The 22120-nt window shown below is 38.6% G+C and overlaps 1 protein-coding gene across 1 annotated transcript; it reads left to right on the plus strand.

Annotated features, from left to right (window-relative positions):
- The first annotated feature begins 20956 nt into the window (after positions 1-20956).
- Positions 20957-21913, plus strand: LOC138916875 (olfactory receptor 5AN6-like). Its single transcript, XM_070230480.1, has one exon. The coding sequence runs from the start codon at positions 20969-20971 to the stop codon at positions 21911-21913; it is 945 nt and encodes a 314-aa protein (XP_070086581.1). The 5' UTR covers positions 20957-20968.
- Positions 21914-22120: the final 207 nt, after the last annotated feature.

Raw genomic sequence — 22120 nt, forward strand, 5'->3', positions numbered from 1 at the left:
TGGTTACTTTGGTTCTGAGTTGCTTTTGTTTGTATTTGATACCCTGCACTTTCCACCCTCTACTACCTCTGCTGGTGGTGTAGTCAGTGCGCTCCTTGTGCTACTTTAGCCTCTGAGGTTGCTAGTGACTTGCTGCTTATGATGTCAGTGCAGTCTCAGGTGTCACCAGTGGGGTCACCAGGCTTCATACACTTCTGCTGCTTCTGGGGTCTCCTGGGTGTCATGCTTCTCCACTGCTTCTCCTTGGGCTCTCCATGGGAGAGGATACTGCTGCATTATATACCATCTACACTGCTGCTCCAAGGTTGTCTAGGGTTACTGTTTGCACCAATGCCTGGGTGCTGGGTTCATGAGTGTCACTGTCACTTCTGGGGCCTCTGGTACTTGAAGATTGTATGCAGCCCCTGCTGCTGGTGGACCTGATATTGGGGGTTCTGCCACTGGGGGCTGGGTAACTAGTTCCATTGTATTTCCTGAAGCCTCTGGTTACAGGTTCCACCTGCCACCACTGGGGGTTTGGAGGGGCTAAGCAGAGAGAGGTTGTTGCTTGTGCAGCCTCTGGTTTCTAGAGCTAGTTGGTTTGTTTTGCAAACTGAGGTTAGGGTCCCCTGCCCTACCTGGGAAAATATGAGTTTTGTATACTGCTCCCAATGTTGGAAAGACCTGTCCAATGCAGGTAGAGGGGAGGGATCTGCTGAGAGACAGGCAGGGAGCAAGCTGCCCCTGTTTTCTCTGTCCCCCAGTGACCACTTACAGACACGTGGGGCAGATCCACTTGGGGACAGGCGGGGACACCTATTGGTTTTGCTCCTGCCATGACCATTCACAGTTACATGAGCTCCAGTGCCTGCTGTTTCTGTTTCCGTTGTGTCTGCCCAGAGTTATGTAAGTCATGGCACCTACTGTTTCCACTCACATGACAGTAGTGATCTATGGCACCTGCTTTTCTGCTCTTGAAGCAACTGCTTGCAGGCACATACACTGGTGTGAGGATCTACACCCTGGATAACTGCTGTTGGAGGAGGTGGAGGGGGCTGCTCCCCTAGTTCCACTGCACCCTGGGGGTCCATTCCACCCACCTTCAGATATATATGCGTGGATCTCTTATGTGTCTTGTTGTGCACTTTGGCATAAAATGGGGAACTGGAAAACCTTTGAGAACTTTTTTAGTGTTTAAAAGGAGAAAACACAGGCCCAGAGGAAAAGTTGTGGATCATTTTTGAGGGGCCTATACTATCTTATTTGATCCATTCAGAAAGTCATATATGAGCAGTCTACAGAAGGCTCCTGCGTTGAGTGGTTCCCATGTAACTTTGTTGAACATGCCAGGTCTTGAGGAAGTGAGGGGCCACCAGTCAAGAATAATTGTAATACTTGGTCTTCTGAGAGTGATCCTGTCCATATTCTTCCTAATAAACATATCTCTTCAGATTTCGTTCCTTGCCCTATAATTACACTGAACTTTTCCAAAGTCATCTAAGAAAATATAAGGAAGGCTTATACATAAATATCATAAAGAAGAGGGGCATGCCAAAAGGGTTACTTTTTCATTTACTTTTTCCATTTCTTTCTCTTTTTTTCACTTTCTAAGCAGGATCAAATGGAGATAAGTATGGGGAGGGAGAGTATCTGATGCCAAGAACGACATCTGAAAAAACCAAAGGAAGGGAGCCCAGATAAACTTTATCCAAAACAAAAGAAGAAAGCTTAGGAGTCCTTGATAAATAAGAAGCAGCTAAAAACAAGGTTGAATTAGAAATGATAGACTCTAGGGTGATTGAGTAAAACCATGTGACAATTAAAGGTGCTCGGGGATTAGAGACAGTATCACTGGTTTAGCATCTTTCTCTGTGTACAGTAGGATCTTCTGGGGTAATTTTGTCTCTTAGGCATCAGCGGGCAAAAGCTTTGCAGTGGTCACCATCCAAACACTGAGATTTCCCTTCCCTCACTTACAACAGCATATATTGCAAAACACTTTAACATCTCCTTATTTCTTCCTCCTAAAAGACGAATTCTCTTCATTTTGTCTCACTTATTTGTCAAGCAATCAGCATTACCTCCTTTCTGTTCAATTCCTGAAAGAGTATGTGAAAAGATGTGGTGATCATGTTATTGACAGCATGTTCAATTACACTGTCATTGCCCTGTCCATTTGTACAATAATGTGTCTGACATGGTCTCTGCCAGTTTAGAGATCTTTTGTGATCTGTTATTGCAAAAAATATGAAGAGGTCTTCCCTAATCTCTAACTTCCTGCCTACATCCAGCTGGTGATCACCCATAAGAATTTATCTCTGCCTTTCTCATACCACATATCATCTCTCGTTTTGTATTATATTTCTATGGGCTCATTTCTCTCTCTTCCAGGCCTATAGGCTCGTTATTGGATAATTTACATCATCCAAAATACCAAGTATAGTACTCTTCACTCTATAGTTTTTTAGAAATAAGATTAATGTAGCAGTGAACACGTTTTAGTGAGCGGTTCAGTGGAGATACTTAAGATACGGCTCTGGAGCTAGACTGCCTGGATTTGAATCTCAGTTCTTCCCTTCATGGTTTGTGTGACCTTATTTCCTCCTCTGATCCAAGTCTCCTTATCTGAAAAATGGGAATGATAAGAGTACATATCTCATGAAGTTGTTAAAAGTTAAAATAAGATGAAACATAAAAGCATGCAGAATAACACCTGGAACATAGTACACACTGAATAAATCTTAGCTACCTAATAAGATGCCTTGATTTTCAGGAAAATTCAATCATATTAGAAGCAAAGACAATTAAGTAAATCAAGTAGCTTGGGGTTTTGGAAAAAATGGCCAGTGAGAAGCCAGAATACCCAATAATGTCTTAGAAATATTGTTTGTAAAGGTGTTTCTAGTAATATCTTGGGCTATATGGTCAAAGAAACCAATAATACTAGATAAAAACTAAAACACTTTTTTCATTGCTGAGCCAGTGAGAAAAGTACAGAAATGACATGAAAAGCACAAACCAAAGAGGGTATTGGGCTGGATCCATCATTTTGCCAGGATGGACCTACAAATCTCTGGTAGGCTCAGTCCTGGGTTTTAATGAGCAAATCTATGTGGGGTAGGAGAAAAAGACAATGTGTGAGATTGTCTTAGAGACAGTACCCCTTCTCTCTAAGGCCACTGAAAACAGGGACTCTCAATGGGTGACATTCTCAGAGGGCACACCAGAAAAAAAAACTACTTCACAGAATGAGACAATTATCCACACACCTTTCTCAGCTTTAGTTTGAGAGAAAGACAAGCAGTAAAAAAAAAGTCTTTCCTGATAATTTTTTTTTTCCTAAGGAAGATTTGCCCTGAACTAAAATCCATTGCCAGTATTCCTCTTTTTGCTTGGGGAAGATTCACCCTGAGCTAACATCTGCACCAGTTTTCCTCTATTTTGTATGTGGGTGGCTGCCAAGTATGGTAGCCAATGAGAGGTATAGATCCATGCCCAGGAACTGAACCCCGGCCGCCAAAGCAGAGTGCGCCAAACTTAACAACTAGGCCATGGGGCCGGCCCCTTAAATTTATTTTTATTGGTGTAAATTGACCTTATATTGTGTAAGTTTCAGGTGTTCATTGTATTGATTTGATACATTTACATTTTGCAGTATGCTTGCTACCCTAGCATTAGCTAACACCTCTATCATGTCACATAAGTAGATTTCTTTTTTTGTGGTGAGAACAATTAAGTTCTGGCTTATTCAGATTTTGAAATATAATGCTGTATAACTGAAATTGATATACTATTATAAACCAATATTGCTTCAATAAATAAAAGATATCTAGTCTCTTAGGAACTTTGAAGTTTATAATAGAACATTGTTGTCTATAATCACAATGCTGTGCATTAGATCTCTAGGATTTATCTAGTAGTTACAAGTTTGTACCCTTAAATAACATATCTCCAATTCCACCACCCGCCAGTCTCTGGTAACCACCATTCTGTTTGCTGTTTTTATGAGTTTGGCTTTTTTAGAACCCACATATAAGTGATATCATCCAGTTTTCTCATACTGTATCTGACTTATCTCACTTAGTGTAACACCCTCAGGTCTGTCCATGTTGCGGCAAATGGCAGGATTTCATTCTTTCTCATGACTCAGTGATATGCCAGTGTGTGTGTGTGTGTGTGTGTGTGTGTGTGTGTGTGTATAATGTCTACTTTATCCATTCAAGTATTGACAGACTCTTAGGTTGTTTCCATATCTTTGCTATTGTGAATAATGCTGCAATAAGCATGGGCATGAGGATATCTTTTTGATATATATTTTTTCATTTTCTTTGGATATATATCCAGAGGAGGAATTGCTGGATAAAACGGTAGTTCTATTTTTAATTTTTTTAGGAAATTTAATACTTTTTTCCATAGTGGCTGAACCTTTTACATTCCCATGACAGCGTATGAGGGTTCCCATATCTCCACATCCTTGCCAACAGTTTCTCTCTTCTCTTCTTGATAATAAACATTCTGAGAGGTGTGAGATGATATCTCATTGTGGTTTTGATTTGCATTTCCTTGATGATTAACTACATTGAGCATCTTTTTATGTTCCTTTTGGCCATTGAATGTCTTCTTTAGAAAAAATGTCCATTTCGTTCCACTGCCCATTTTTAAATCAGGTTCCTTGATATTTGTTATGAAGTTGCAAGCGTTCATTAAATACATTAGATCATAACTTCTTATCTGATGAATGGATTGGAACTATTTTCTCCCATTCTGCAGGCTTCTTTTCATTTTTTTTAATTGTTTTTTGCTGTATAGAAGCTTTTTACTTTAATGTATTCCCGCTTGTTGATTTTTGTTTCTGTTGCTTGTGCTTGTGGTGTCATATCAAAAAAATCATTGCCAAGATCAGTGTCAAGGAGCTTTGCCTCTATTTTTTCTTCTAAGAGTTTTATGAGTTTAGTTCTTATGTTTAAATCTTTAACTCATTTCGGGTTAAGTTTTGTGAGCAGTGTAAGTAACGGGTCTGGAGTTTTCTCTGCTTTTGTGGGTAGATCTGCTGCACTCTTCTTGCTCCCTCTTGTGGCTGAAATCCTAAACTATTCTGTGTTCTCTGGTTTTTGTCGCTCACCAGGCTGGCTACTGGAAATCTCTTTTTTGTTTTCCAGAAGGTGGCACTACTGCTCACGTTTGTGGTTTCTCCCTTTTCCATAGGCTGTTTCCTTTTTTTCTGAGAGCACTCAGTTTACCAGATTTTCTCTCACTGCTACATTCAGGAATGTACACAAGGAGCCAGCTGCAGATGAGGAGGAGGTGTGGATTTAACAATGGGAGCTTGTTGGTTCGCATGGATCTGGAGGGGAGATGCTCTGGTGAGATACTCCTAGAGGCTCATGAGTGGGCTTCCTACTGAAATCCTGAGCCCCTGTGCCCCTTTAACTCCCTTTGGTATTTCTCTCTATCTCTTACCTGATTTCCCTTCTCCCTACACTCATGGTCTACCTGGTCAGTAGTCTACATAACCCTAGAGAGAAAGGATTTCCTCATCTGTGTCTTGCACTGCCAGGGTAGCTGGGTGCTCATTCACGGCTCTTTCCCTGTGCAGGAGTGTTTGCCACTGCTGAGTAGTTCAGCCCATGCAGTGTTATCTTGAAGAGGGTGGTGCTGGGGAAGCTCCTTTTAGTGTCTCCACTGTGACCAGCTCACACTTTTTTTCTGCTCCAGTTGTGAACTGGCTTTCCATTTCAGGAAGACTGGGCTTCAACAAAGTCTCTCTCATTCATGGTTGTCATCACACTCTCCAGGCGTTATGTGGCCATAATCAAGATGGTTTTAGGAAGGTTCATTGGCTCCTTCTGGTTCTGCATCCCATACAAAGATCTGTCTGCCTATTACTGGATGCACAGGTGGGTGAGATTCCTCCTGGACCCGTGGCATTTAGTGCTAGATATTACAACTTCCACAAAGGCATTTGTTGGTGGATGGATGTCAAATTCATTGTTACAAAAATGGAACAAAAAGAAGGACAATAACAGGACAATAAATAACAAGTGTTGGATTACTATTGCCACTCCTTCCCCTCATAAATTTTAATCTCATCCATCTACTTATGTGGATTTGCAGCCTACATATTGTCATTATTGTGACTTCAAAAAACACCAAGTCAACATTTTTATCAAAGGAGATTCTGGGTTGGTGTCACCCCCAAAGTGTTTGACAGATGTCATATGAACCATTTCTGAAGCAATACATTTTAAACATAAGAATCATAGATTCCTAGAGATAACTTTTAAAGAAACACGAACTTAAGATGAAAAATATCACTGGGCACACAAATAAACAGGGCGCTTGAATAAGAGGCAGCGATATCATTAAACTATGGAATCAGACTTGCAAAACTATGTATTTGAATTATAGATAATAATAATTTAAATAAGTATGCTGAATATGTTTAAATAAAGGATGCTATGGAAAGTATGATGAAACAATAAAGGCCTAACCAAACTGACTCTTTGGGAAAGGAACAAAATGGAAACTCTTGAGAGAAAATCAAATATTATAATTGAAATTTGAAATTAATGGATGAATTAAACAGCCAATTAGCACAACTTATGATAGAATGAATTTACTAGAAGAGACATCTATTAAAAATTAAACTGAATGCAGTAGAGAAACAAAAATAATGAATGTTTCACTGATGTGGAGAGCAGAGCAAGAATACATCTAATTGGTATTCCAGAGACATAGAACAGAAATATAGAGGCAATTTTCAGAATGCTATCGTTGTTTAGTACATAGCACACAAGGCTTATGGTTACCATATTGAATGAATGGACCTTAGAGGAAGCGGTGAATATGTCCACAAGTAGAGGGAGAATAACAGTATACACTGAAGCTGCTCAATAAATCTTTTCGTTGTCTTGATTTTTGGTTATGATGAGGAAGAATGCAATTTTCTTCACTGTTCTCACAAGATTATGCCTCCACTCAGTCTCATTGCGGAGAGCCACACCTAGGTCTGAGATGGTGAATGCATAGTCTGTCTGCTACCAGCTCTCCTTCTGGACTGATGGCAGACATCTTGAATTTATTTTCTAATGAATCTCTTCCTTACTTCAGAATTCTTCTCAAAACAGTGCACCATGAAGCAATGAGTGATCAGATTTTGGGAAATGATCCCTTTTAACTTATTTCTCAGACTTACCTTATGCTTCTATGGGAATTTTCTCTTTGCACTCATTTTTGGAACTAGGAGACTGGGAAATGGTTAGAAATAAGGAAAATATTCTTGTCGGCTAATGCTGACAAATATTTATAGTGCATAGACATAGACATAAGTTACTTCATTAATTCCACAGCCCGTTTTAAGGGAAATCTCCAAGACTTCTACATTTACCTGTATACACAACTCTCACACTACATTTGACATCTATTTTCTAGCTTTCACAGCTTCCCATGATTTTCTTTGTAGTTTGAGTTCATCTGAACAAAAATGTGTTTGTGGTGGGAGGTGTTCTAATGACCATCTGGAGAGATGCCAGCTATAGCATCTCGAAGGGGGCAAACAGCGCCCAATGAAAAATATTGGTTTTGTTATTTACCATTTGGCCTGAACACTTAGTGTTTACCTTCCCTAGACTGGCTTCAATGAGAAAACAGAAAGAACTTCCAGAAATCCCGCCTGAGTCTCTTAATCCCCATGTCCATTGCCTAAACATCCAAACTCCTACTTGAGTTCGTCATTTTACTATGTAGGAGAAGCCATGAACCTAGGAACTGTGAATAGAATCAAGGGTGATTGAGAATCTAATAAAACCACACGCGACAGTGGAAGTGGTGGCTGTTTGCAGGGTAGAGGGTCAAGAGTTTCCAATAGATTTTCAAAAGTATCCATGACCCAAAGAATATCAAGAATCATTGTCCTAGACAGTTTGACTCATGAATATCTCTGATTCACAGAAACAAAAATTGGCACTTGCAAGAAAGGGAGCATAATGGCTCTTACAGCGTTGTCGTGTCTAACTTCTCAGAAGCCTTCCTAGAGTCAAAAGTTGGTTAAGTCACATCCATTTCCAACGTGCTTCTTGGTTTGTGTCTATACCCACCAACCCATTGCACTATTCTTATATCTCTCCAAGAGTTATGAAAGCAGAAAGACAGTTATGGAATTGTCCACCTTCCCTAATTATAGATTATTTGAATATTAATTCCCAAGGAAATTTTAAAGAGCATCTACTCCATCATCCTCCTTTGACATATGAGGCCCAGGATGATTCAGGGGCTTCTTGAGGCATTGAGTTAATATTAGAGTGATTCCTGAGCAGAATCATTCTGTTTCACCATATAGAGTGATGACAGTATTTTCTTAATTTAGGCTATTTCCAATTTTCATATACTACTTAAATATGAAATGGAAAAACATGAAATTCAGACATTTTAGGAGACAATGTACAAATGATGTCCATTACTCTCCTTTGAGCCCAAAGAGAGAATGATAGTATTTATCCAAAAGAAGTTTTCTATTAAGGTTGGTGATTATACATGGACATATGCAGAGATTACACAAGGTTAGCTCAACTTTATGATTCAAGGTTGTATATCTAGTCACCTGCTTTCCTGGAAAAATGAAGAGTATTTCTTTGTGTTTTTTGAGGATGAAAACATTTCCTTATCTCATCTTTTTCTCAGCAGATGATATCAAGCAAGTCCATGTAAGCAGATAGAAATCACTCATCTGTGGTCATGTTTGTTCTTCTGGGACTCTAAGATGAAAAAGAGGTGCAGCTTGTCCTCTTCCCAATCTTTCTAGGTATCTATCTTGTGACCCTAATCTGGAATCTGGGTGTCATCATCCTAATCAAGATGGACTCACACCTGCACGCACCTATGTACATTTTCTCAGTTTCCTGTCATTTATAGACATTTGCTATTCTTCCACCTACCCAAGGATGTTTTCAGACTTCTTTTTTTTAATTGCAGTAACATTGGATTATAACATTATATAGCTTTCGGATGTACATAGTAATATATTTTGAATTCTGTGTAGATTACATCATGTTCACCACCCAGAAATTAATTATAGTCCATCCCCTCACATCTGAGCCTAGTCACCCCTTTTGCCCTCCCCCCCTTCCCCATGGTAACTACCAATCTAATCTCCATTGCTATGTGTTTGTCATTGTTTTTATCTTCTACTTATGAGTGAGATCATACGGTATTTGACTTTCTCCCTCTGACTAATTTCACTCAGCATAGTACCCTCAAGGACCATCCATGTTATCACAAATGGCCAGATTTCATCATTTCTTATGGCTGAGTAGTACTCCATTGTGTATAAATACCACATATTCTTTATCCTTTTGCCCCTTGATGGGCACCTAGGTCACTTCCAAGTCTTGGCTATTGTGTATAATGCTGCAATGAACATAGGGGTTCATGTCTCTTCATGCCTTTGTGTTTTCAAGTTCTTTTAAATGTCCAAAATTAAAGATAAAGAGAGAATCCTAAAAGCAGCAAGAGAAAGGCCACAAGTGACATACAAAGGAAAGCCCATAAGGCTGTCTGCAGACTTCTCAGCCGAGACCCTACAGGCGAGAAGAGAAGGGCACGATGTATTTAAATTGCTAAAAGGAAAAAATCTACAGCCAAAAATACTCTATCCATCAAGGTTGTCATTCAGAATGGAAGGAGAGATAAAGAGCTTCCCAGACGAGCATAAATTAAAGGAGTTTATCACCAAGAAACCAGTTCTACAAGAAATGCTAAAGGGACTTATTTAAGTGGGAAAGCGATGACCACAAATAGAGATAAACAAATTATCAAAAAAACAACAAAAAAAAACAAACTTCTTAAAGGTTGGAAAAACAATTTCATTCATTGGCTGTACCACCCAGTATTTTGCTGGGTCCTGGGTGGAAAAGACTGAGTACTGCCTCTTGGCTGCTGTGGCCTATAACATATGTTGCTATTGGTAGGCCTCTGCAGTACCCAGCCATCATGGCTCCTGGTGTCTGTGGGAAGATAGCTGCTGGGGTCTATGGGAGTCATGTCCTTGGTAGCTATTTCAAACAATTACTTGAATTCTTCTCTACTACTGTGGGCCCAATATTATTCCAAATTTCTTCTGTGACACACTCCAGATTATTAACTTGTCTTGCTCCAAACCCTTCATAAGCTAAATGATTCTATTTCTGGTATGTATTTTCATTGAGTTCAATTCTCTCCTACTTATCATCTTATCGTATGGATTCATCGCAGCTTTCATCCTGAAAATATCTTCTATCAGAGGCAGAGCCAGGGCCTTCAAAGCCTGTGCCTCCCACCTGGCAGCTGTGACAATCTATTATGGCACAAGCCTCTCCAAGCTCTAGCCACTTCTAGAAGCTGGACAAGGTGCTGTCAGTGTTCTATGTTACCTTTATCCTCATGTTAAACCCTCTTATTTATAGTATGAGGAACAAGGAAATCAAACAGGTGCTTAAGAGGGTGGTAAAAAGGCTAACACTTTTACCTCAGTATGAACAATATTTGTGCAGGAGTTCTTTTCCCTGTAGGGTGACAAGGAACAGAATATGTATGTGACTTTTTGTAGGTCACAAGATCACTAGGTAGAGAGAAGTGAAAACCTGGCTCCTTGATTCCTGGTGCCATTATGTTTAGCTGTCACCACCAAGTGATCTTTTGGGGCAGTGTCACCAACACTGAATTCACTTTAAATGGCCTTTGTCCTTGATGAGACCAAGATATCTAAAACCCTATGTTTTGAGAATTTAGGTTCTGAAAAATACTATATGTAGAGAAATGACAAGAACCTAGGAAGCCTCACAGATAGTTTTTTCCTCATTGATTTTCTTTATTTCTTTTATTTACTTTTAATTGTGAAGCATTTATTTGTATTTCAGTAAAATAAAATAATCTGTAAAATTTGGTATGTAAAAATTAAAGACAAATTTTTTTGGAAATTATTATATTGCCGGTCATTCTTGCACTGGGGCAACATCCAGGTGTGAATTTTCCTGGCAGGGACAGGTTACCCTCATCCAAGGTTTCAGAGCAGATCACTGGCACACATGCCAGTGCCAGAACCCAGAGGCTGTGGCCCTGCCCCGTAGGAAATCATGCCATGTGTGCCTCACAGGGCTGCTGTGATTATTGATTCTGATCAGGCAGTTGAGAAAATGCGTGTATGCATATATCTAAAATGAAAGTGCTTTGTAAACATTGAAGTGTCCACAAGTCTAATTTATTGTTATCAAGCTATACTACCAGCAAGCTGTGTCATCTTTGGCACATCTCTTAGCTCCTCTGGCTTCAAGTTCCTCACTTGAAAACGATGGCATTGAACTAGAAGATCTCTAGGTCTTTTCCAGCTCAAATGACTCTAAGTTTGTTATAAGAAAAGCTATAATTATGCGGTAGTAATAGGATCATAGGGAAGTGGGGAATTGAATCAGAAGGGACATGGTAAATTGAGGCATGAAATTATCAGGGAAAAAACTCCACGACAACCGTGACACCAGAGAACAAGTATCTGGAGAATTTTCTCCCTCTAATTGTTCTTTCTCCTTTCAGCTCTGCCCGAGTAACACATTTAAGAGGATCCCTAGTTGTGGCCATCTGTCTGGCTGTGAGCAGACAGCCAATTTCATGGCCAAAAGCATCCATCTTGGAGTGCAATAAGAACACTCGGAAAATTCCTTTGAAAAAGAGCTAAGCAATTTCAACCTTTGGCAAGAACTGTTTCTTCCTGGAGGGTCTGGAGGAAGGTGAGAGGGTTTGCTTTATAGAAAACAGTGGTCTGTGCTTTCTCAATATCCATGTAATTCTTCCAATAAGATCTAAGTGGAACAAGGTTTGTGGTCCTCAGTCGCTCTCATTTTTAGCTCCTCCCTCTCTTACTTCTACACCCTTCCTCAGATCCTTTCTCTTTACTCAAATTCTCTAAACTTCAGTGGAAATAATCATCTCTAATCTAAAATGTCAGCATTACTCTGGGGTGAGGGGTGGATCTTGAGTTCTAGCTCTGCAATTTCTTAATGATGTTATCCCCCTGTTAAATTCTGTTTTCACCTGCAAAATTTGGATAATAGGATTATCTAGCATCTAATGCGACAATGTCTATAAAGCCAAACACACTGTAGAAGTTAATAATTGAGCACTGAATAAAAAATAATAATTTGCTCAATTTCGGGGGATTTAACTAAGATCAAAACATGCTTTTCTAAGGATGCTCACTCTAGGCACTTTTATCCAATATAATGTTGGAAGTTTTAACCAGAGCAATTAAGGAAGAAAAGGAAATAAAAGGTATCCAAATTGGAAAGGAAAGAGTAAAACTGTCACCGTTTGCAGTGACATGATTGTACAACAGAAGACCCTAAAGAATCCATCAAAAAAGTATTAGAAATGAAAAACGAGCACAGCGAAGTTGAAGAGTACAAAAGCAACATAAAAATTCAGTTGCATTTCTATACACTAACAATAAACTTGCAGAGAGAAAAATCAAAAATAAAATCTCATTTACAATTGCAACAAAACAAAAACATACCTAGAAATAAATTTAACTGAGGAAGTGGAAGACCTGCACAGTGAAAACTATAAGATATTTTTGAAAGAAATTGATGAAGCCACAAAGAAATGGAAAGCTATTACATGCTCATGGATAACAACTGATTTCTGAATGCTGATTTTATATCCTACAACTTTATTGAATTCATTGATTACTTCCAACAGTGTTTCGGTTGAGTCTTTAGGATTTTTCTATATATAAGTTCGCGCACTCTGCAAATAATGACAATTTTACTTCTTCCTTCCCAATTTGGATGTCTACTATTTCCTTATATTGCTTCATAGTGTTAGTTAAGACTATCAGTTCTACGTTGAATGAGGGTGGTGAGAGTGAGTATCCTTGTCTTGTTCCTGATGTTAGAGGAAAGCTTTCAGTTATTCACCATTGAATATAATGTTAGCCATGGATTTGTTTATGTGGCCTTTATTATGTTGAGGTATGTTCCTTCCACATCCTATTTTTTGGGGTTTCAATCATGAAAGGAACGTTCTATTTTGTCCTATACTTTCTTTTCATCTATTGAAATGATAATATGAATTTAATCTTTCATTCTATTAATATGGTGTATCACATTTACTAATTTGTGCATGTTGAAGCATCCTTCCATCCCAGGGATAAATCCCAGTTGGTCAAGTGGTGTAATCCTTTTACTATGTTGTTGAATTCAGTTTACTAATATTTCATTGGGAATTTTTGCATCTATATTCATGATGGATATTGGTCCATAGTTTTCTTTTCTTGCGGTGTCCTTATCTGGCTTTGGTATCAGAGTTATGCTGGCCTCATAAAATATGATTGGAAGCTTTTCTTCTGGTTCAACTTTTTGGAAGAGTTTGAGAAGGATTGGAACTAATTCTACTTTAAATATTTGGTAGAATTTGCCAGAGAAGTCATCTGGTTCTGGGGTTGTCAGTATTAGGTTTTTCATTACTGATTCAATTTTCTTAATCACTATTGTTGTATTCAGATTTTCTACTTTTTCCTGATTCAGTCTTAGTAGGATGTATCTTTCTAGGAAATTACTTATTTTTTCTAGGCTATTCAATTAGTTGGCATATAATTGTTCATGGTAGTCTCATGATCTTATATATTTCTGTAATATCACATGCAATGTCACTTCTTTCATTTCTGATTGTACATATTTGAGTATTCTGTCTTTTTTTCTTAGTCTCACTAAGGGTTTGTCAACTTTGTTCATCTTTTTGAAAGCCAGCTCTTAACTTTGCTGATTTTTTTCTATTGTTTTTATAGTCTCTTTTTCATATTTCCACTCTAATTTTTGTAATTTATTTTCTTATACTTACTTTAGGCTTATTTTTTTCTTATTTTCTATTTCCTTGAGGTGTAAATTTGGGTTGTTATTGAGAGTCTTCTATTTTCTTAACCCATGCATTTATTGCTATAAACTTCGCTGTCAGAACTGCTTTTGTAGCATCCCACTGATTTTGGTGGGTTATGTTTCCATTTTCATTTATTTCAAGATATTTTTGATTTCTCTTTTGATTTCTCTGTTGATTTCTCATTTGACCCATTTGTTGGTCAGAAGCGTGTTTAGTTTTCACATATTTGTAGATTTTCCAGCTTTCTTCTTGTGAATTTCTAGTTTCACACCAATCTTTTCAGAAAAGATACGTGGTATGATTTCAATCTTAAATTTGCCACCACGTGTTTTGTGTCCTGTCATATGATCTACCCTAGAGATATTCTGTGTGCACTTCAGGAGAATGTGTATTCTGCTGCTATTGAATAATGTGTTCCATAAATGTCTAAGTCCATTTGTTCTAATGTGATTCAAGTCCACTGTTTCCCGGTTTTTGCTGAGGAAGAATCGCCCTGAGCTAAATCTGTTGCCAATCATCCTCTTTTTTTGTATATGGGCTGTCACAACAGATGGCCACTGACAGATGGAGTGGTGTGTAGATCTGTCCATGCCTGGGAACCATAGCCAGGCCACCAAAGCAGAGCACACCAAACAACCACCAGGGCTCACCTCAAACATTTCTTTTTTGATTTTCTGTCTGGATGATCTATTCTTGAAAGTGGAGTACTAAAGCCCTCTACTATTATTGTGTTGTTGTCTATTTCTCCCTTTAGATTTGTATTTGCTTAATATATTTATGTGCTCTCTTTTGGGTGAATATAGGTTTATGTTTATTATGTATTCTTGATGAATTGACCCCTTTATCATTATATAATGACCTTCTTTGTCTCTTGTTTCTATATTTGGCTTTAAGTCTATTTTGTCTGATATAAATATAGCTATTTCTGCTTTCTTTTGGTTTCCCCTTGTGTGGAATATCTTTTTACATCCCTTCACTTTGAGCCTATGTGTGTCTTAAAGCTGTAGTGTTTCTCTTGTTGGCAGCATATAGTTGAATCTTATTCTTTGTTGTTGTTGTTGTTGTTGTTGTTTTCTGCTTTATCTCCCAAAATCCCCCCGGTACATAGTTGTATATCTTAGTTACAGGTCCTTCTAGTTGCGGCATGTGGGACACCACCTCAACGTGGCCTGATGAGCGGTCCCATGTCCACACCCAGGATCCGAACCAGTGAAACCCTGGGCCGCCATAGCAGGGTGCGCAAATTTGACCACTCGGCCACAGGGCTGACCCTGAGTCTTATTCTTTTATCTATCCAGTAGTCTGCCTTTTGATTGGTGAATTCAATCCATTTACATTTAGATAGACTATTGATATGTAAGGACTTACTAATGTCCTATTATTAATTGCTTTCTGGATGTTTTATATTTCCACTGTTTATTTTTCCCCTGTTTCTGCCTACGTTTGTACATTAGTGATTTTTCGTGGTTGTATGCTGTTACTTCTTTCTTTGTCTTTTGTGAATGTACTCTAGGTTTTTGCTTTGTGGTTACCATGAGGCTTATATAAAAATCTCATAGAGAAAGCAGTCCATTTTAAGTTGATGGCAACTTAACTTCGATTGTCTACAAAAGCTGTACCATTTTAATCCCCCCCCTTTTTTTCTCTCTTTTTTTTGAGGAAGATTAGCCCTAAGCTAACTACTGCCAGTCCTCCTCTTTTTGCTGAGGACACCTGGCCCTGAGCTAACATCCGTGCCCATCTTCCTCTACTTTATATGTGGGACGTCTACCACAGCATGGCTTGACAAGCAGTGCCATGTCCACACCTGGGATCCGAACTGGCGAACCCCGGGCCGCCAAGAAGCAGAACGTGCGAACTTAACTGCTGTGCCACCAGGGAGCCCCTTTTATATTATTTAATACCATTGTTTACCTCCTTTTATATTGAGTATTCTTTAAAAATTATAGTAGTTATAATTATTTTTAATACACTTTTAAGCTTTATACTATAGTGAAGTGGTCAACATACCATCCTTTTACAGAATTAGAGTTTTATAATCTGGCTATATATTTATATTATCATTGTTTTGTATACTTTCATATGTTTTTGTGACACTGATTAATGTCTTTTTTATTTCACCTTGAAAAAATCCTTTCAGCGTTTTTTTGCAAGACAGGTGCAATAGTGATGAACAATCTCAGCTTTTTTGTTTCTGGGGAAGTCTTTTTTTCTCTTTCATATCTTAAGTATAACTTTGCTGGATAGAGTATTTTTGGCTGGCAATTTTTTCTTTCAGCTCTGAATATGTCATTCCACTCTCTCCTGGCCAATAGGGTGTCTGCTGAGTAAACTACTGATAGCTTAATGGGGGTTCCTTTGTAGGTTACAATGTTTTTCTCTTATTGTTTTTAGGATTCTCTATGTTTGATTTTTCACAGTTTTATTACAAAGTGTCTTGATGAAGGTCTTTTGACGTGAGATAATAGGTTAACCTGTTAGCTTCATGAACTGGATATCCAGTGTCTCCCCATGTTTTAGAGGTTTTTGGAATTATTTAATTAATTTTCTACCCCCTTCTGTTTCTTTTCTCTTTCTCAACCCCAATTATCCTAATTTTGTTTTGATGGAATCTCATAGATCATGTAGGCTTTCTTTGCACTTTTTCATTCTTTTTTTTTCCTCTGCCCTGACTGGGTTATTTCAAATTTTTGGTCCTCTAGCATAACTTATCTGTCTTCCATTTGCTCCACTCTACCACAAATGCTCACTATTGCAGTTTTCATTTTATTCACTGAATTCTTCAGCTGCAGAATTACTGTTGTGTTCCTTTTTATAATTGCTAACCCTTTGGTAAGTATCTCCTTTTGTTCATTTTTTTCTGATCTCAATAAATTGGTTTTCTGAGTTTTCTTACAGTTCATTGAATTTTTTCAAAAGAGCTATTTAAAATCTTTATCAAATAGGTCTCAAAATTCTGTGCCTTGGAGCTTGATTCTTGGAGAATCATTGTTAACTTTAGTGATGGCATGTTTTCTTTATATTTCATGTTTTTTGTAAGTTTGCACTGCTGCTTAAGCATTTGAGGCAGCAGACATCTCCTTAAAGCTTGCTAGTTAACTTCAGATAGGGTATACTGTCATTGGTAGTGTTATATATGAGGTTTTCTCTCCTTTGTATGGGTAAATCTGCCCCACCCTTCTTCCTCTCTCTCGTAACAAAATTCTTAAGCTAACGTGTCTTTTCTGTTCTTATTACTCACCAGGCTGGCTATCTGAAGTCTCTTTTTTGTTTTCCAGAATGTGACGCTACAGCTGATGTTTTTGGTTTCTCTCTTACGCACAGACTCAAGTCTATTTTTCTGAGAGCAATCAGTTTACCAGATTTACTCTCACTGCTACCCATGGAAATGTGCACAAAAGCCAGTTGTAGAGTAGGGAGAAGTGTGGGTTTAGCACTGGGAGGTTGGGATTTGTGATGGATCCAGTCAGGAGATCCTGCATAAGGTACTCCTGGAGGCTCATATTTAAACTTTCTGCTGAAATCCTGAATGCAATCAGCACAAACTGTGTAACATTATTGCCCTTTAATATTCTTACCTGCTTCTTTCCTGATCTTCCTTCTCCCTCCTGTCATGTACTACCATTCCCAGTAGTCTAGGTGCTTCTGGAGAGAAATGGGTTTCTCCAGCTGCGACTAGCACTACTGGGGTAGCTGGGTACTCCCTCACTGCTATTTTTCACTGTGGAAGTGTTCACCACTGCTAAAGTTTATCTTGCACAGTGTGCCTTGAGAGGGGTGGTGCTGGCACAGCTCCTTTCATTGTCTTCACTGTGACCAAACTCACGTGTTTTTTCTGCTCCATTATGGTGCTGGAATCCCTTCTTCGCAGGGCTGGGCTTCGTTGCTGAGAGACAAAGTCTGTCTCATTCACGGTTGTCTGCCCAAGTCTTCAGCACTCTCCAGGCTTTACCTGACTGTGGCCAAGATAGGTTGGGGCAATTTTGCTGAGTCCTGCTGATTCTGAGGTCTGTCTGCTTAGTATTGGATTTTCAGGTGGGTGAGAGTCCTCCTGTGCCTCTTGGTGCATGGTGCTGGATACTCCAACTCACAAAGGTGCTTTTGTTTGTGGATGGATATCCAATTCATTGTTACAAAAGCAAAACAAAATCAGAGAATGTCTTTCTCTGCTAAAATGCTGATGTCACTCCGTTCTTGGATCATTTTACTCTCATCCATCTACTTATAGAAATACGCCATGTAAATATCATCATGATTATGACCTCAAAAACACCAAGTCAAAATTTTTTGTTTAAAGGGATTCTGGGTTGGTGTTGCCTTCAAAGCATCTGGCAAGTGACATAAATCATTTTTGGAACAACAGACTTTAAACTCAAGCATTATGAATTCCCACAGATAAATTTTAAAGAAACATGTACTTAAGATGCCAGGGGCCGGCCCCATGGCCAAGTGGTTAAGTTCATGCTCTCCACTTCAGCTGCCCAGGGTTTCACTGGTTCTGATCCTGGGCACAGTCATGGCACTACTCATCAAGCAATGCTAAGGCAGTGTCCCACATAGCACAACCAGAGGTGCTCAAAACTAGAATATACAGCTGTGTACTGGGGGTGCTGTGGGGAGAAGAAGAAGACAAAGAAAAAAAGGAAGCTTGGCAACAGATGTTAGCTCAGGTGCCAATCCATAGGGAAAAAAAAGATATAAAAATTACTAAAGATACAAATAAACAGGTCACCTTAACTAAAGTCAGCAATAACATCCAACTATAGAATGATGCATGCAAAACCATGTATTTCTATTATTAGAAAATAATAATTTTAATAAGTAAATTAAAAATGTTTAAATAAAGGATGCTATGGAAAATGTGATGAAAGAGTGAGACTATCAAAGCTGACCATTTGAGTAATGAAGAAAATAGATCCGTTAGAGAGAAAATAAAATATTATGATTGAAATTTGAAGTTCAATGGATGACTTAGGCAATTCGCACAACTTACAATAGAATGAACTTACTGGAAGATAGATCTGTAAAAATTAAACAGAACACAGTAGAGACATACAAATAATGAATGTTTCAGTGATGTGGGAGGTAGAGGAAGAAGTTTCAACACACCTCTAATTGGGGTTCCAGAGGAATATAATACAAATATGGAGGTAATTTTCATTGTACTATCTGCGTTTAGTAGACAGCACGTGAGGCTTAAGATTACCATATTGAATGAGTAGACATTACAGGAAGCTATGAATTTATCCATGAGTAGAAGGAGAAGAACAGCACATATTGTAACTGCTCAATAAATCTTTTTGTCGTCATGACTGTTGGCTAAGATGGTGATGGTGATGATGATGAAGAACACAATTTTTTGCTCTGTCCTCACAAAACTCTCCCTCCATTCAGTCTCTCTGTGGACAGAACCACATCTACGTCTAGGTTGGTAAATACATAGTCTATCTGCTCCCATTTCTTCTTCTATGTTGATGGAAAATATCTTGATTTTCTTTTCTAATTAATCTCTTCATTCCTTCAGAATTTTTCTCAAAACAGTGCACCATGAAACAATGACTGATTTGATCTTAGGAAATTCATACTTCTACATTACTTCTCAGTCTACAGCCTTATGCTTCTATGGGGATTTTTTTTTTCTTTTCAATAATTTTTGGAACTAGGAGGTTAGGAAATGTTTTTGGAGAAGGAAGACATTATGGATGGCTAATGTTGACACATGTTTATAGTTCACAGACATAGCTTATTCCATTAATGTCACAGCCTTTCTCCAGTGAAATCTCCAAGACTTCTAATTTTATCCATGTACACAACTCCCAGGCAATATTTGATATCTATTTTCTACCTTTCACAGCTTCCCATTATTTTCCTTCTAGTTAGAGTTCATCTGAATAAAAATGTGTATGTGTTGGGAGATGTTCTAATAATTATCTGAAGAGATGACTGCTATTGCATCTTGAAGAGGGTATACAGTGCCTGAGGCAAAAATATTTTTTTGGCTGTTTATCATTTGGCCTGAAGACTTAGTGCTTGCCTTCCCTGGACTGGCTCCAATAAGAAAAAGAGAAAGAACTTCCAGAAATCCTGCGTCTGCTTCCTAATCTCCATATCCATTCCTAAACATCTCAACTCTTACATGAGATCAAGTCACTTTTATTTGCAGAAGTCTTTTACCTGGGAATCATGAATAGACTGGAGTGTGATTGAGAATCCAATAAAACCACATGTAAAGGTGGTAAGTAGTTGCAGTGTCCTGGATACTGTGCCTAAAGTTTCCAACATTTTCATAAGTATCACTGACCCGAAGAAGATCAAGAATCACTATCCTACACAGTTTAACTTATAAGTATCTCTGATTTGAGGAAATAAAAATCTTCATCTGCAATGATGGGTGCATAATGACCCTTACAACCTTGTCTTATCTAACTTCTCTGAGCCTTCTTAGCGTCATTAAGAAGTGTAAGTCACATCTATTTCCAAACTGCCTCTTGGTATGTGACTCTTCCCACCATATCATTGCATTATTCTTATGTCTCTTGAGGCATTATGAGAGCAGAAAGGCAGTTACAGAATTGTCCACCTTCCTGATTACATTAATTGAATATTAGTTCCCAAGGAGATTTTAAAGAGCCCCTACTTTGTCATCACTTAACTATAAGGTCCAGCATGATTCAGGGACTTTTTCAAGCACTGAATTAAATTCAGAGCCAGGACTTATCATACTCCTTCTGTTTCACAATATAGAGATCTGGCAGCATTTTCCTACCTTACTCTATTTCTAATTCTCATATATTTGTAAAATTGTAAGGGAAAAACATGAAATTAAGACATTTTAGGAGATAATGTACTAATCATGTTCATTTACTGTGTTTTGCCCCCAAAGAAAATGACTATTTATGCAAGAAAACTTTTAGTTAAGTTTGGTGAATATACATAAAAGACACAGATTAATTCAACACTGATGATTTAAGATGTATATTTAGTGAGCTGTGTGACTGGGAAGAAATGAAAACACTTTTTTTGAGTTTTTTGAAAATGAATCCATTTCCTTCTTTCAACTTTTTCTCAGCAGATCTCAACAAGCAGGACCATGGAAGAAAATAGAAATCACACTTCCGTGGCCGTGTTTGTTCTCCTGGGACTCTCAGATGAAAAAGAGCTGCAACTTATCTTCTTCCCAGTCTTCCTAGGGATCTACCTTGTGACCCTCCTCTGGAACCTGGGTCTCATCATCCTAATCAGGATGGACTCCCACCTGCACACACCTATGTACTTCTTTCTCAGTTTCCTGTCATTTATAGACATCTGCTATTCTTCTTCCACCAGCCCAAGGATGCTTTCAGACTTCCTAAAAGAGGAAAAAATGATTTCATTCATTGCCTGTGCCACCCAGTATTTTGTTGCATCCTGGATGTGTCTGACGGAGTGCTGTCTCTTGGCTGCCATGGCCTATGACAGATATGTTGCTATTCGTAGGCCTCTGCAGTACTCAGCGGTCATGGCTCCTGGCCTCTGTCAGAAGATGGTTGCTGGGGCCTGTGGGAGTGGTTTCCTTAGTAGCTTAGCGGAAACAATCCCTTGCTTTCATCTCTACTACTGTGGGCCCAATATCATTCCAAATTTCTTCTGTGACATAACCCACATCATATCCTTGTCTTGTTCCAATCCCTTCATCAGCCAAATGATTCTTTTTCTGGTAGCTTTTTTTATTGGGTTCGGTTCTTTTCTTGTTATTCTCTTGTCCTATAGTTTCATTGCAGCTTCCATCCTGAAAATATCCTCCGTAAAAGGTAGTGCCAAGGCCTTCAATACCTGTGCCTCCCACTTGGTAGTTGTGACAATCTTCTACGGAACAGGCCTCTCAGTGTACATGCATCCTAACTCTGGTCACTCTGAGAAACAAGACAAGGTTCTGTCAGTGTTCTATGTTATCCTTATCCCCATGTTAAACCCTCTTATCTATAGTCTGAGGAACAAGGAGATCAAAGAGGCCCTCAAGAGAGTGATAAAGAGGGCAAAACATTTACTTCAGTAAGAACATATTTGAGCAGGTGTTACCCTAAGAAGGAAAACAGTGGTAAGAACATTCAAGTAAACTTTTGTAGGTCACAAGACTAAGTATAGAGAAGTGAAAACCTGACTCCTTGATTTCTGTTGCCATTATATTTAGCTTCCACCAGCAAGTGATCTGTCTGAGGCAATGTCATCAACATGGAAATCAGTTTGCTAGACCCAAGTAGAT

The sequence above is a fragment of the Equus caballus genome, chromosome 12, assembly GCF_041296265.1.
Source record: "Equus caballus isolate H_3958 breed thoroughbred chromosome 12, TB-T2T, whole genome shotgun sequence".
Lineage (NCBI taxonomy): Eukaryota > Metazoa > Chordata > Mammalia > Perissodactyla > Equidae > Equus > Equus caballus.